Here is a 16180-nt window from a genome sequence, read left to right as displayed (position 1 = left end):
CAGGTCGCATCACAAATCATGTACGGCAGATTTGGGGTAGTTTCTTGGCTAACTTGGAAAGTTTGTAAAAAGGATTGTTCAGAGACCATTGCGTTACAGTAGAGGTAATATAAGAGCATTTTGAATTATGGGGACCTATTTGGACAAACTGTTTCCTACTACTGATAACTTTGTAACCAAGTGAGTGGTTAATTGTGTCAAAAGACATTTTAGATCAATGAAAAACCCCATTGAGAATTTTCTTTGATTAGTGCACTTTATTATTTCATCCAGTAGTGCCATTAGGACTATAGACACCAGAGCAGGAATTGGCGACTGACTAATATTTTTTTAGGGTTAAAAAAACAAATCATCTCACACAACTATAGTCGGATGCCGCAAAACCAAAGATCAATGTGGCTGATGTGAACTGCTCAAAATGCACTTTATTATTTCATCCAGTAGTGCCATTAGGACTATAGACACCAGAGCAGGAATTGGCAACTGACTAATATTTTTTTAGGGTTAAAAAAAACAAATCATCTCACACAACTATAGTTGGATGCCGCAAAACCAAAGATCAATGTGGCTGATGTGAACTGCTCAAAAGAATACACATTATAGGACTTTAATTTTGTTTCTGTATTTTTCGGTGTGCGTATTCTAAAGCAAAGATAAAGAAATAAATACAGTGCAGCGCCACTAAAATGACTTCAAATGCTGGCCAAAGGCTTGACCATAATTGACTCTCTTGCAGTTGCTCACCACCGATGATTTGGTAGTCTGTGTTAAGCTGTGAGGAAATTACATAAAGTGTACGGCATTTGAGTTACTGTTTTCGAGTGTAACCACATAAAATGGAATGTTCTGTACTGCACAAAACAACATTCTGTGGTCTGTAGCTGTTTCCAACAATTCCATACCTTCCATAGTTTATAAACATCAACAGCTTAAATACTTAATGGAATTCCGTACACTCGGGGTTTAACATTCTTGTGTAGTATGTGGTAATATGATCAAAGTAGAGTGGCATTAGACCAGACATCTTAAATTAAGAGCTTCTCTCAAAGGCTTCCTGTTTTACACATCTTAAGCCATATAGTTCACTCTTAACATACATTTTGACTCAACATCAAAACAATTTTTTTTTTTTAAATAAAATTCATTAAAATATGCGTTTAAAAAGACAGCCGGTGACATAAAAACACTCCTGCACTGCTTTCTATAAATCGTAAGACCAAGCTGTTACAGTTCTTATGTTGGCCACCTGCTTTTTCACCAGCGTGCTGTTGATGGACTCGTGGTTTATCAGGTTGTGATTCGATTCCCCAAAGGAGGGAAAGAAGAACCAAGCGGTATTTTTTGCTTTCAGTGGCAAGTTTCATTGCCTTTTGTTTCAGAGTATACATGCTGTGTGGAGTTAGTAGATGAGAGAGGAGTATGATTGAAGTTTCCTATAATAGGAAGCCAGGGTGCAGGAATAAATAAACAATCTTGTGAGTGACAGCATGCATGCTGGCTGCAGCCAATGGTTGACTACACAAACAATTGCCTTTTTCTAACAGCCAATAACTTGTCCGTTGGTGAGTAACCTCGTATCCTTACATTGTTTTATTTTTTTATCTGATCAATAAAAGGAAAATTGGCTGTCCCATATAGTCCTTTTTCTCTCTCACGCACTTACTTAGCTGGTAGATTCTTTGCGTTGTGAGTGACCTACACAGGACTCTTGCTGACATTAGGGACCATCAGACGGAATGTTTTGAATAATCCAGCGGTTTCCTGCTACTGAGTGTGATTGCTAATGCAATGCTAATGCTTTATTTTAGAGTTTTCTACGCAGTCTTTTAAAGTCTGGTTAGTTGCAAAAATGCAGGAGATAATAATACACATTGTCAACAAGCAATAAACAAACGGACTGATCAATGAACCAAAACCAGAACTAATAAGAAGGAAGCCGCTTGGAGCTAAAAGTAGGACATCATTTTTGGCCTCTATGTGAGGTTTTTCTTCATGCACAGCTCCACCTGTTTTCCTTCGATATGCATATTCATGTTTTTCTCCTCAAATTTGGAAAAGCATCCAGACAAAATATTCCACCAGACTGAGTTTTCCTAATCTCCTTTTAACGAAATTCTGATGGTTCATAACTCTTCATAACTTATAAATGTGTTTTATTTTCCTGGCAGAAATGTACGTATAATGTGTCTACCGAGTTAGACACGTTTTATGTCCGTAGTTTCATCCCAATTGCTATGAAGAATGGATTTCACCACTAACTGTCAGGCCAAATGCAAAAACATGGTTGCTCAACTCATTTCCTGATGTCCTTCATTCTGTATTTTCTAGGTCATAAAACAGGTGTTGCCATTTAAATTCAGCACACGCTTCCCTAACTTTCCACATCAGTACAATTCAAAAGAAACTGCTAGACAAAGAAATGCCATTTTCATTGTTGAATGGTTTGTGAATTGGATAAATAGAATAATATTAGACTGTATGTAAATGAGCCTCACCAGCCACACCAAATGGTCTCCTTAGTCCACCTGTTTGTTTCTTCCCCTCTTTGAGTTCCATGCTTCCAACTCTGATGATCTGACACACTAGGTAGAGACGCTGCCTCATCAGGTCACTTCTGCTAAGCTCCTGGATGTCAAAAAGTCAAATAATACAGATCTCTGGGTATATTTCGTGGAAAAAAGTATGTCAGCGAAGCTCGTGTGCAGATAAGTAATATTAAATGATGAACGCAACAACAGTGGAACCCTTCCATCGGCGTGTGTTCATGTTTCGGATGACTTTGTAAGTCAAGATAGTCATGATTTCCTTTGAGAAGCTGTAAATAAATCTCTTCTTGTGATGTCAGGGCATAAAATACTTCAATGATAATTCAGTATTGCGCTTAAACGGCATTCCCAATAGTAGCTGAAACACGTATGCAAATATTTTAAAGTCATGATTTTAAAGATGAAAGATGTACAAGGAATGAGAACTCAGACAGCTCAACTTTCAGGATACAAGCAGCTATTCTGTAGCAAATTCTCCTTCGTGTCAGTTCTCAGTAAATTTTGCATTATTTTGGTTTGAAATTACAGTAATAGTAATATCAGGATGGGATTTGTTTACCGTGAAGAGTGCTGGTAAGTTGTTGAGTTTTTCAATTTCTTTAGGCATCCCCATACTGTCCCACCGCACCAGGAAGTTCTCACTGTATGAAAACACAGAAACATATGATGCAAATACAGTACGTCCTTATAGTAGGCTAGAACCTTTAATTCCCAAAATATGAGTCGCATTTATTTAACTACAAGCTGTGGTGTAGTCAACGCATTGACAAGATGACTAATCGGTTCAAACCCAAGTGCTAATGTGCCTGTGTTTTATGCGGAGCAGATTCACAAACAAATTGGTGTGTAATTTGGTAACTTGGTGATGAGGTGTCATTTTTATGAGTGGAAATACAATATATACTATTGGTGTTTTAGTGGAGGCTATGATTCCTTTCACACTTGTGTTGTTCTTTAAGAGTTCAGATTCAGCCTTAAAACAGTTTTACCCTTAGTCATCATAGCAACGAAAAGCTGAACTTCCATCAGCACCCTTTGTCACAACTGGCTGCTTTTAAGGGGGCTTTAAAAAGAGGTTGTTTAGTGTGCTATAGAAATTCTATTAGGACACCTGTGAACTGTTTTTATTTGTGATGAAAAAAACCCATCTCCTTTCAGTGAAAAAGTGACATGATTTTGAACAGTCATATTGCAAAAGAATTTGCAAAATTTATTTCATAACGCTTTAGTTCGTATGAAAGATCATCAAATAAGCTGCAATCAACGTAGTTGTAACCTGTGAAATCCTTATTCCCGTTTATACACATCTCATTTGCTTGTCCTTGCATCAAGTGAAGCGGGTTTAAGTATTGTAGTATTTTTTCTATTTACTGCATTAGAAAAAATGAAACATACTACTGATAATTTTCTGATATTTTGGAAGTTGATTTTTATCAATTCATGTGATGATACTGAATTTTTCAAGGTGGCAAGAATCTATAATCTTGAAGATGCAGCAGTTTCGAGTCTTAAATTATTAACCAAAATTTCTATGTCCATTGTTATATTATATAATATTATATTGTATATTATATTATACATCCATTTTCTATACCGCTTGTCCCCACGGGGGTCACAGGCGTGCTGGAGCCTATCCCAGCAGTCATCGGACAGTAGGTGGGGGACACCCTGAACCGGTTGCCAGCCAATCGCAGGGCACACAGACGAACAACCATTCGCACTTGCACCTAGGGACAATTTGGAGTGCTCAATCAGCCTACCAAGCATGTTTTTGGTATGTGGGAGGAAACCAGAGTGCCCGGAAAAATCCCACGCGGGCACGGGGAGAACATGCAAACTCCACACAGCGAGGGCCGAAGGTGGAATCGAGCCCGCACCCTGCTAACTCAAATTGCCCCTAGATGTGAGTGTGAATGGTTGTTCGTCTCTATGTGCCCTGCGATTGGCTGGCAACCTGTTCAGGGTGTCCCCCACCTATTGCCTGATGGCTGCTAGGATAGGCTCCAGCACGCCCACGACCCCTGTGGGAACAAACACTACAGAAAATGGATGGATGGATTACATTATATTCCAGTCAAATTTTACATTGCAGTCACTCTCGGTTTTTGACAAATTTTAGACCATTAAATGGAATCACTTTCTACACCAATCCACATTAGGTCAAAATTAATCTTGGCGTCTCACTATACAGTTCAGAGAGAAGAGGAGAGGAGCCAACCTGATGAATTCTGACTGATCAGGGTCATAAAGAGACATCAACAGCTCAGCATCTTCTCCAATGTTGCATACAAAGTTTTTCAGGTTCATGAGGAGACTGTAAGTATGAACAGAACTGAACAGAGCCTGGCGCCTCATTTGCTGATTTTGTAACCGTGTCTGCAAAAAAAAAAAAGACATATTAGCAAAAACACCATCGCTTAACAGATATGGAGACAAATAACATATGTCAATGAATTTACATGCCTTCTCTTCTTGTATCCTGTCATCAACGCTACGGGATGCAGTCTCATGAGCACGGAACAGACTGACAGTGCTTGTAAAGTCTGGATCCAGTGTGTTTCCTGCTTCATCTCGCACCACCAGATCCAAGCCCAGAATCCTGAACGGCACAGTACCACATGGGTTAAGAGATTGTCACATAGTTTACAATGGTGTCATAGGGCGAACTATGGTAGGGCAGTTAGTCAACAAGATTCATACCGGTTTCCATAATCAATCTTGGCAGTGACTTTCTTTTTGAGTTCTACAAGGTCATCTTTCGGTAGTGTTCCTGACACTATCTGTGATCGATATTCTATAAGACTGTAGGCCATCTGCTGAACACTCTTGAACAGGGAGGCTTTGTTTGCCTGCCACACAAAAAATTATAAACAGGTAACGTTGCAATTTACAAGGCAACAAAATGTTCTTCTTTCAAGAAAAAAAAAGTGGAAAATATTATAACACAAATGTGTGCAGATAGAAACAGAGTAGAGTGAACCTACCACAAAGAGCTTGTGCCATATCTGTGCCCATTCCCTCAGAGTAGCCCCGAGCTCCTGCACCAGTGGTAAATCTGCTGGAATAATTATTTCCTGCTGGCTAACAGCCACAAAAGCAGAATAATAGGATATTGGAAAAGTGGCTCATTGCTCACTGAGCGTATTGTATCATTTGAACAGGCACAAGAGTATTTGTATACATGATAAATAGATGAATGGTTTCCTTTCACAGCTGAGAAAATCATTTCTCAAGCTACAGTTAAGATGATTATGAATGCACTTGTATGTCACTGGCGGTGCGGCAAAGCAAGGGCAAAGTGTATTACAAAATGACATTGATATGTGAGCTTACCCTATCCCCTCAACGGAAGCTTCCTTTAAGTGGATGTACGAAGATGGGAAAATTCCCTGAAGAAAGAATCAAACACTTTAATGATCCAAAAAAGGCATTCAGTTTTTCTAGGCAACGGTCACTCACATGACTCAGATTTATTTATTTATTTTCCCTCTGCCCCGTACATTTTAATCCTGATGTTTGCAGTTCACTGGTCCCTTGATGCTAGATTTAATTAAGAACTACGGAGATCGATTATTGGCCACGCTGATATTCTGCATTTTGACCAAAATCAGAATCAGCCTTTTTTTTTTTCAAATCTGACAGCAGATAAAGGTTAATTTGTTATTCTTTACTACCGGGAACTCTTTATTTAAATCTTCAGTTAACTTTTTAAGAGATGCTTCTGATCCTGGGAACGCTGCACTTTTTCATTGCTTTATTCTACCAGAAAAATTCAACGGAACAAAGATTTGTTCATCCAAAAAGTAATTATGGATCGTCAAGTGTCTGGAGGGATTCAACTTCACTACAAACAGACAATACTGAAACTTGGTTTTTCATGTGCTGTGAATGCACCATAGCGTGGGACGTTGTGTTCAAAGACCTGATAGGGAAAAAATACCTGCCCCGACATGCACAAGATGAGATTGTTTCCCAAAAAGTCCCGATTTATTTAGTATTACATGAACTCATTTTAAGTGAAAATTGAAAAATTGGCTTACTATTTTACAAAAGTTGCTCACCATTTAACGACAAGAAAACACGGGGCCGATGGTGTAATTATTTGACCCAATTATGCAAAAGTTGCTATCAAGAGATTCCAAATGTGCTCGGGACCAGCTCTCATCATGTGATCTGGATGAAAACCAACTGGAAGACGAAAAAACACTTTCTTCTGCACATCAAAAAATTTATATATGGCTGATAAAAAAAAATAAAAAAAAACAAGGACATCTAAGCAGAGTTGAAGGCTAATGTCATAGAGTTAAAAAAAACTCCATGTGGTAGAAAAACGCTCAATTGGAGGGAATAAAAACGGAGCTGTATGCTAGGGACCCATATTTCAGAAATAAAACCCTGGTGGAATTAATATTTCCAGTTTCACGGTCGAACTTAGACTTGTACAATCATAAACATACTTGTCCCTTTGATATGATCTTAAAACTTTAGGGAAAGATCTTAAGGAATATTTGGAAATGATAAAACAGTCCATTTGTGGCCCTTCTTAACTTCAGAAAAATGATGTGCTAATGATTTGCATACCTTATGTGATTTCTCTCGTAGTGTGTATCCCCGATACCAGCCTGAGGAGATTTAAATTAATAAAGAATCACATTGCACAGATAGGACATAGACTAAGGGAGTATTGACAGTCTTCGTTTTAGGACAATTTTCAAGGCTACACACTCATTCTCATTATTACACAACATGTTTGATGACAGCTTAACTCTCATCTCATGCATCAGCTTGCTCAGACAGAAAAGACAGATGTGTTGTGACCTGCTGCGTGCTCAGACTCACTTACCTTCCAGTTTCTCTAGTATGTGCACAGTATCCCCAACTTGTAAACATAGTTCCAGTTCACCGTGGGGATCGTAATTGTAGATCGCTGAAAGGACAAAATTAAAAAATGAATCAAAGGAAAACTGGCTGAGCCTGTGTAGTTGCGACCTTTTGATTTATTCTCCCTCGGTTTCCTCTAACAGCAAACTGTGAAGTTGAGGCCATATTTTGTAATTGAAATGACGCCTTAAGTTAACAGTCTTGTGAAGAGACTGGGTAGGTAGCTGGCAGCTTGAGTCAATGCTCAAAAAACTGTCTTTATGGCCTCATTTTTCTTTTGATCAATATTTCCACCCTGTAGTTTCTCCCAGCTGACCCACTGGTGAACCCTAAACTTTCCTGTAATCACTCTGCCCAACTATTTTCATGAAGGTGACCCTGTCTGTGCTTATTAAACCACCACCATTACAGAGTCATGGGCACGATCAAGTGAGAATGCATGCGCAGGCAAATATATACACGAATTGTGTGAGTGTATTTTAAAGAAAACACAATAGCTAGCTTGTCATAACTGAAGGGAGCTGCAGGAGCATGCAGCCTGTCAAGCACAGAACTATGAGCAGCGATATGTTTTAACTTGCATGTGCTGGAGGCTACATTTCACAGTGCACCTTGACTAATGTAATCACACTTTGGTCTGTAGAGCAAATTTTCACCCAAAAATGAATGATTAAATTTGTGTCTCATAGTGAGAGTTATAAAACCTTTACACAGATTTCCAAGGCAAATACATTTTAGAGTGTCTGCGTCCCCTACTCCGGAGCACTTGTAATACATCATATTATTATTATCTATTAGGACATTATGACTGACCCTTAGCCGTGAAATGCCTCGTCTAAAATAAATCCTGAATGGAGCATGAAGTTAGCAGCAATACTAACAATATCATGATGACATTTCTATCTAGACATTTCTAAAATTTCATCATATTTGACCAAGCCATTCAACACTAAAGCTTTAGGGATAACGGCACACTGTGGTAGGAACTGCATCCCACGAATCACATCTCCTTTAAGAATGTGTTCATTTAGTAAGTTGAGTGAGTTCAGACCTAGAATGACAATTACTACATTTATATTTGGATGAATACAATAGTTCATTCTTTTCACTTTTTCGGTGAAGCCCTAATTTGGTACACTGGGTACATTTGATATTTGTCAACAAACAGTTTGCATCCACTACACTAATAGGCAATGCTGCCCTCTTTAGCTCATTTTGCAGCGGGGGTTCATTAATTGATTCTTGCTAATTGGTACAGGCTGATTGATAAAACGGATGATGCTACAGCTCAGAAAAAATATATATTTGCACAAAGATCTGACTCAGCTCCAGTGACACTGTAAATAATGTAGTTTCAGTCATACTGCAGTAGCTTTCACAAATCAGATTTACAGCGTTATTGCGATGTAGTCGGCAAATAAACTTAATGTGTTCTCATCTATGTTCAAGGTCATCTGATAGGGCTGCACAGTAAAATAGAATGTCACTTTAAAAGATGGCATATTTTACTACATTTTTGCCCCAAGTATGTACTTTGTGAACACTTCAGCAAATAAGAGGCAAAACATTCAGACTTCATGTAGTTTATTTGTCACCCCAAGCTGTAGTTTATTGTCAAACTATTGATTAAACAACAAAGGTCACCTACCTACATGCTATCTGTCATACAGTAAAAGCCAGACATGCTGATCAAAATTAGCAACAATATTACTGTAAATTTTAAATCTTCAAACAAAACAAGTTGCAGCCCAGGGGGATGTATACTTCTGTTTTTGTACTATTTAATGAGGACGCAATAAACAATTGCACATCTGCACTGAATATAAAGGTCTTCAGAATGCAAGCCAATGTGCGTTCCTATAGCAACTATAACAACAGTTTGGGTGAAAGGGAGGGAGGGGTGGGCTATGGCAACTCTGACGAGACAAGTATGGTTACACACTGACAATGTGTCACAGTGTATGTTGCTTATACAAATGCACTCAACTATAAAAATACTCTTATAGAAAGAGAACACGTATAAGAGAACAGATTGATTAGGATCAAATGAAGAGTGTTGGTAGTAACTAGGTAATTACAGTATAACTATTTATTTTTATAGTTGTACAGTATGACTATTTATTTGTTTCTCTTTCTGTCATGTTTTGCATTTTTTATGGAAAGCACTTTGAATTGTCTTGTACATATAATGTGCTATACACATCTTTCAACTGCAAGTCCCAGCGGTTTAATTTGCTTTTGGTGACTGAGGTGCAGGGTTTTATTCCTACTCTGGCCTTTCTGTGTGGAGTTTGCATGTTCACCCCACAGCCATGTGGGTCTCCTCTGTGTACTCCGGTTTCCTCCCACATTGCAACGACATGCATGGTAGGCCTATTGACCACTTCAAATTGTTCATAAGTGTGATTGTGTGTGGTTGTTAGTCTATAAGTTCAGGGCCTAACACCCTAAGATGGGCTTCAGCGGGTCACAGGGGTGCGTAAGAATAAGAGGTTCAGAAGATAAATGAATGAACTTGTAAACCGTCGCGCTCCCCACCGCACTGTACTACTGTGTGGAAATTGTGATCTTGTAGCAAGTTAGTTCACTTTCATGGGTTTATTTAAGCTTCATTGGACATGGCTCCCATAAATCTGTACGAGATATGCTATGATAATATCAAATGAAATATTCCTATTGATCTAAAAAGTAGTTTCCCAAAATCAGGAAAGATATGACTAATCAGACAGATGACAAGATGTTGTTCGCGGTCTGATGTCTTTTTTTAGGATTAAGAATGATTAAGCGATTCCTGTCTTTTTCTGACGCCAAAGGCAGGAGAACAGAGAACAGCATTGACTGCAGAATCAAGTGCAGTACCTTTGAATGTCACACCGGTTGAGATCTAAAAGGATTAACGTGAAAATTCCTCAACGTCACCCATGAAGCACACGATGATATCTCACCAAAAAGTCGTGATGTTTGTTCTTGCAGACCGCGCCATACATAAACATGCGTAAAATGTTTTGAACTGCAATAGCAAGGATGGTCAGTACGGCAGAGGCAGAATGAGCAGTGACATTAAAGCACGCAATGTTTTGGCCTCCAAACCATACAGATAGATGCATGACACATTTTCGGAACATTAAGGACTCATGTGATAAGCAACACAGCTGCTGCACAGCAAACACTTTTTTTTTTTTTTTTTTTTTTTGCAGAAGGGCGCACCTAAGCACAAAGTAATTATGCCGACAGGGAAGGATTTCTCACTCGGACAACAGATGCACGGATTTGCCTTGAAGGTGTAGGACGAGCAGTCTGCACGCGCGCACACACACGCACACACACATATACACACACACACACACACACACACACACACACACACAGGTATCAAGGCCACACCTTAAACTAAAAGCAGTAAGTGGTAAAGTCCAAGCGATTGCAAACTCTTCCCTAATGTGTAAACGGTTACAGTCCCACTTGTTGCCCTTTTGTTTCACCCTGCAGGAGCTCTAGAAGGTTTTCTAACGTAATATAAAATTCATGAATACAGAAACTTCCATATCGGCTCAGTGAGATTAGAATTTAGAATGGTTGGCATGCCCACTGAAATCCAGAATCCTTTTCCATCGTTGGAAACAGCCTTAGGAAACTTCCCTTATGGAATTTATAAGAAGGAGTTATTTTCATCCACCACGTAAACAACATCCCAGTCACCATAAATCTGGGCTTCTTTTCCTCTCTTTTCAAGTGACTTTACTTTGCTGGGACTTCACGCGATCGAACTTTCAAACGGCACAACAAACGTGAGCCCCACTTGACTTGTTTGGAAAACTTACCCACGCCGTACTTCTCTTTCTTGGTGGGAACCCAGCGTGTCATGGCGTTGTGGTGGTGGGGAAAAAAAAAAGATTTGTCTAAATAAATAAATAACTATTTACAATGGGATAAACGAGGGTGGGTAATACACTTTTCCTGCTCGTCCCGAAAAGTCTACTACAGTATTTCCGCCATCATGCCTGCTGTAAGAGGAGGGGAAAGTGTGCAAGGGAAGTCGAGGAACTGAGGGGGCTGGACGGAGGGGGGTGCGCAAGGGAAAATATTCGGAAAACTCTTTTTCATTTGTTCACTGGAGGATTCACTTAACAATTGCGGTCTGCAATGTTGTACAAATAAATGTAGTGCATCTTGAAAGGGGTACATTTATTATGATGTACGAGGCTGGTCATTTTCATAAATCAGATAACACTGGCGTTCAAGTAATTTCATTGGTAAGAGTATTTGGATTATTGGCAGTCTTTCATTCAAATGATAATAATTTTTTCTAAGGAAAAAATAACATGTTTGAATGGAAAATTGTTGACATAGGAACTAGAAACGTCTACACTACGGGTGTCAAACGCAAGGCGTGTGGGCCAGATCTGGACTGCGACATATTTTTATGTGGCCTGCAAAAGTAAGCCAAGCGTGTCAACTTCCATGAAAAAAACTAAACCAAAATCATCATCTAGTAACTTGAACAAGAGTTTAACAGTTATCCTTGACTCCTGATTTCAAAATTACGAGTTACCCCACTATTTCTTGTATATTTTACTGTATATGTCATAATAAGAAGTGTTTTACAGTCTTAACGACAATGTCGCCTGCAATCTTTTTTCTTTTCACACAAAATGTTATCACAGATTACATCACAAATTCATTAGATGTGTTGATTTGATTGAAGAGTTTGTCCTTAATGACAAAGATGACAATAGCGAAACTTTGCAACCTATTGAAAACCATGATGAACACCATCAGCATTGGTTGCTCAGTGATATATTATATGTGAGATATTATATTATATATTCATGTCCATGATTTTTCTAATTATTGTGTGAAATAATTAACAGCATCAGTGTCTTAACATAAACAAGGTCATTTGAGTGAATTTGTTATTTATGCGTATCAAATTGCGAGTCCACATCAGTAATCAGTTGTGACCCCTGATAAGGGGGAGGGGACTTCATGAAGTATCCTCACAATTACTCCCCATAGTAATCATCCCACCAAGCAAATAATAATGTTGAAGACTTTAATGAATGAAAATTTCTTTGAGGTTAAACGCTTACCTTATGCTTCCCTAGAGTGTAATTTTAGTGGCACAGATTTTAGCAAAGACAAGAGTCATTTGAAGCTCTGATTGGTCATAAAAACAATATTGTATTTAATTTCAAATGCAACACCATCATAATGAAAAACATGCATTTTCTGATATTTGGTAAACAGTTACCTGTTATACACAGATAGACATTTCCACTGCAACACAGTGAAAATAGCATGCAAGCATAGGCAAAGCAGTTGTGTTGAATTTGTCTTTTATGGTGCCATTTGCTTAATGCCTCTGCACCATAGTTGGAATTATTACAAGACACACTCAATAGTCTTTTCTGTGTTTCGTGAAGTAGTAATTTACAGCTGTTGGCAGAGAGCTGGTTGACCACTCAGCCTTTTGTTTGCCTGTTGTGTGTGTGTGTGTGTGTGTAGGTGTGTGTGTGTGTGTAGTTGTGTGTAGGTGTGTGCGTGTGCATGTGTGCGTGTGTGTGTGTGTGTGTGTGTGTGTGTGTGTTTGTGTGTGTGTGTGTGTGTGTGTGTGTTTTTCCTGCTGCCAAATGGTGCCATCAGTATGTTTAGTCATCCAATGCTTTCTTGTTCTCTCAGACAGGTCAGAGTTCTTTTTCACGTCTATTGAGTGGTCTGTTTTAAAATACAGCCAATGCAATTAGGAAGGCTACATATGTTTAAAAATTTGTGGATGCTGTTTTTGAATAGTCTAGAGAGCCACTATACTGATGGAAAAATATTAGACAAAAGTTAAGCCTTAATGTTAGATAAAAAGCACATATCTTAATACAGATTCAAAACAAAAACCTCTTTTTAATTTGTACATTTCCACTACTCATAGATATCACAAGATGGAAGTAATCATTTCAAAATATTCTTGTTCCTGTCAATATTCAGCAAATAATACAGCTATACCAAAGGAACTTGGTAGACCACAGTTATGGCATAACCGCAGTTCTTTGAGTATTATATTTTGTAAGCTACGTATTTCTTTTAGGGTTTACTTCGAGACAGGATTTCTGTGACCTATTTCCGACTGATCTGAAGGTGTTTGCAAGTAGTGAGAATATATTGTGAGGGTATATAAAACTTTCTTACCCTTTTCACCTGAAAAACTTTTTTTTTACCCCCAAATCTTATGTCTTTATTTGCACTAAACCTCAAATTTAAGGATGTAACTTCATAGAAGGTTATAGAAAAATCGCAAAGAGGATACAATATTGCCACCACCTGACTTATTTGTGCAATTGCAGATAGCTGATTGTTAGTACCTTACTAAATGGCACTTTTGCTGCAGTCACTAATAATACATGGTGTCCGCTGAGATGTTGATACTAACATGCCATGCATATTATGGGATGTATCAATATTTATACAATAATACAATATTTTTGCAATAATAATGGGCATGCTTCATTTAAATAATAATTTTACTCACCTCATGAAGTGCTGTTTTAAAAAGTCATGTCCTAAATGAACATTCCATCCAATTTCTGTAGCACTTGTCCTCATCAGGGTTTTAGGTGGTCTGACATCTACCTCAGGGGTCACCAATCTTTTTTGAAACCAAAAGATCCTTCTCGGGTATGGATTCATGCGAAGTGCTACCTATTTGATACACACTTCTGAAATATCACACTTTGTTCAAATTACCTTTAATTATTTAATAAATCATAATACTCATTTATGTAAAAACTAAAGACATCCAACATGTGAATGACTCCTCACAATAATAAGGAACTAAATCTCAATACGCAACACTATTTCCATATAAGACTAGTCAGTTATTATAGCAATGATATATTTGTGTTGGAGGCTCCTGCAGGCAAGGTAAGGCTGAAGCCGACATTTTAAGAACCCCCAAAAAGTGAGGCAGACATCACATCCGTGTTGCTAAATCTCAAAAATCTGCATGGGCAAAAAACAAAATTTAGAAGGTCAAAACAAAGTTATCTTCAGCTAAATGAAATAAAACAAACCGAACGTATGAATTGATCCATATTGTTTTATGCAGTTAAGTGAGTGTTCAAGTAAGTTTGTTTCATCAGCACAATGATGTTCCAAGTTTTATCAATGTGTGAATTGTCCATCAGAACTGAGCCCTTAACTGAATGTTCATTTCTCTACTAAGGATCATCTCCAAGGGCGTTTCAGACAATTTGGCAGTACATCCAGCCAGTCGCAAAACCGCTGACCAAGTGTCACCACACCAGCCCAGGCGTCTTCATCTCCAAGATCATCCGAGGTTAACCATGTTGTTGCAACAATCAAAAACAAAAAGTTACATTTATATTTTTCTAGCATATAGACACACGTGTTTCACAGTCTGAATCATGCTGTTTAGGGGCCATTATCTTGAAATGCCTCAAATTTTTTCCTGCTCTGTGAAGCAATGTTTTATCCATCTCGCTGCCATAGCAGTACAGTGCACTAACTTCTCTGTTGTCTGATGTTTTTGTCTACCAAGCAACAAAACTGCACCTGACAGCTTGATGTTAGTTTTGAGTTATGTTTCGTTTTAACATGATGGATGTTGACAATGTTTAGTGCGTGTAAAATTGTACATTGCAGTTGTAAGGCAAATTTGACAGACACAACCTTTTCAAATATTAAGTCAGTTGATTGGCTTGCAGTGGTCACCATTTGTAGCCTACGTAAAGTTGTCATTGATGTGAATGATGAATAAATAAATAAATAAATAAATAAATACATACATACATACATACATACATACATACATACATACATACATACATACATACATACATACATACATACATACATACATACATACATACATACATACATACATACATACATACATACATACATACATACATACATACATACATACATACATAAATAACCTTCACAGTTTACTTGTTACTGTTATTAAATACAGATCTACTATCTTTCTTGAACATCACAGGTTTCAATTTCTTCTCCTTCTTTGTCTGCAAGTGAGGAATTTTTTATTTCACATTTAATTGGCACACAAGGGCCCTTCAAATCTGTTACAATGTGCGCACCATGTAAAGCAAAATATCATCTTTAATAATGTAATTAATTGTATTTTAACATAAACAGTGTCAGTGCTCTTCTCTGTTTTACAGGCCAACAGAGGCTTGTCGGCAGAACAATTTAATTAGGCGATTCTCTGAGCTCAACAGAGGGAGCCAAAACGCTTATCAAAGACTTCCTTTTTTTGTGGAAACAAAGGAGGGCTGTCTGAAAGCAAGCAGCATCGTGAACATTACTCTCTGGACATTGTCTGGAGCAGTGTGCCACTTTTAGGGCTGGATAAACCTAACAGCAGCTGGAAAAAAAACACAACTGCTGAAAGTGTTGCTTTTGAAATGAAAGCTGTGTGACTTATTTGTGTGAAATATTTGTTGTTGCCATTGTTGTTGTTGTTGTCATGAGCAATGCTATGTGCTTAAATTTGCACCACTGTCACTGCTACACTGTTGGCCTGGTTTTCCAGGATACAAGTCAAACAATTTCAGCTCGGTATCACCTTGATTAATAATTCAAATGTTATTGGGTGCACCAGACAGCAAGGCAACATAAGAATCACTGTTGTTTGTACTCAAGCTTATAGAGATTGTATTTCCAACTACAGTTGAACGCATTGTATTTCTGTCTTCTGGATCCTCTTGTACTGTAATTTA

At 38.1% G+C, this 16180-nt stretch overlaps 1 protein-coding gene and 1 long non-coding RNA gene across 2 annotated transcripts in view; one reads left to right on the top strand and one right to left on the bottom strand.

Moving 5' to 3' along the window:
- Positions 1–11477, bottom strand: part of dock5 (dedicator of cytokinesis 5) — a 30890-nt gene extending 19413 nt beyond the window's left edge. Inside the window, exons 1-10 of the mRNA XM_088375998.1 lie at positions 11249–11477; positions 7390–7473; positions 7128–7168; positions 5880–5935; positions 5531–5627; positions 5247–5395; positions 5010–5145; positions 4765–4922; positions 3106–3187; positions 2496–2625 (exon numbers count right to left, since the gene is read on the bottom strand). Coding sequence (XP_088232124.1) covers positions 2496–2625; positions 3106–3187; positions 4765–4922; positions 5010–5145; positions 5247–5395; positions 5531–5627; positions 5880–5935; positions 7128–7168; positions 7390–7473; positions 11249–11291 — 976 coding nt within the window. The 5' untranslated portion in view covers positions 11292–11477. The remainder of the gene's footprint in view (positions 1–2495; positions 2626–3105; positions 3188–4764; positions 4923–5009; positions 5146–5246; positions 5396–5530; positions 5628–5879; positions 5936–7127; positions 7169–7389; positions 7474–11248) is intronic.
- Positions 11478–11509: 32 nt separating this feature from the next.
- Positions 11510–15796, top strand: LOC148398195 (uncharacterized). Its single transcript, XR_015858585.1, has 3 exons — positions 11510–11680; positions 14654–14754; positions 15623–15796. It is a non-coding gene; the product is annotated as an uncharacterized LOC148398195 (long non-coding RNA).
- The last annotated feature ends 384 nt before the right edge of the window (positions 15797–16180 follow it).

This window comes from Syngnathus floridae, chromosome 5 (genome assembly GCF_059516105.1).
Source record: "Syngnathus floridae isolate MCC-2025c chromosome 5, RoL_Sflo_1.0, whole genome shotgun sequence".
Taxonomy (NCBI): domain Eukaryota; kingdom Metazoa; phylum Chordata; class Actinopteri; order Syngnathiformes; family Syngnathidae; genus Syngnathus; species Syngnathus floridae.
This window is presented reverse-complemented; position numbering and strand designations above follow the sequence as displayed.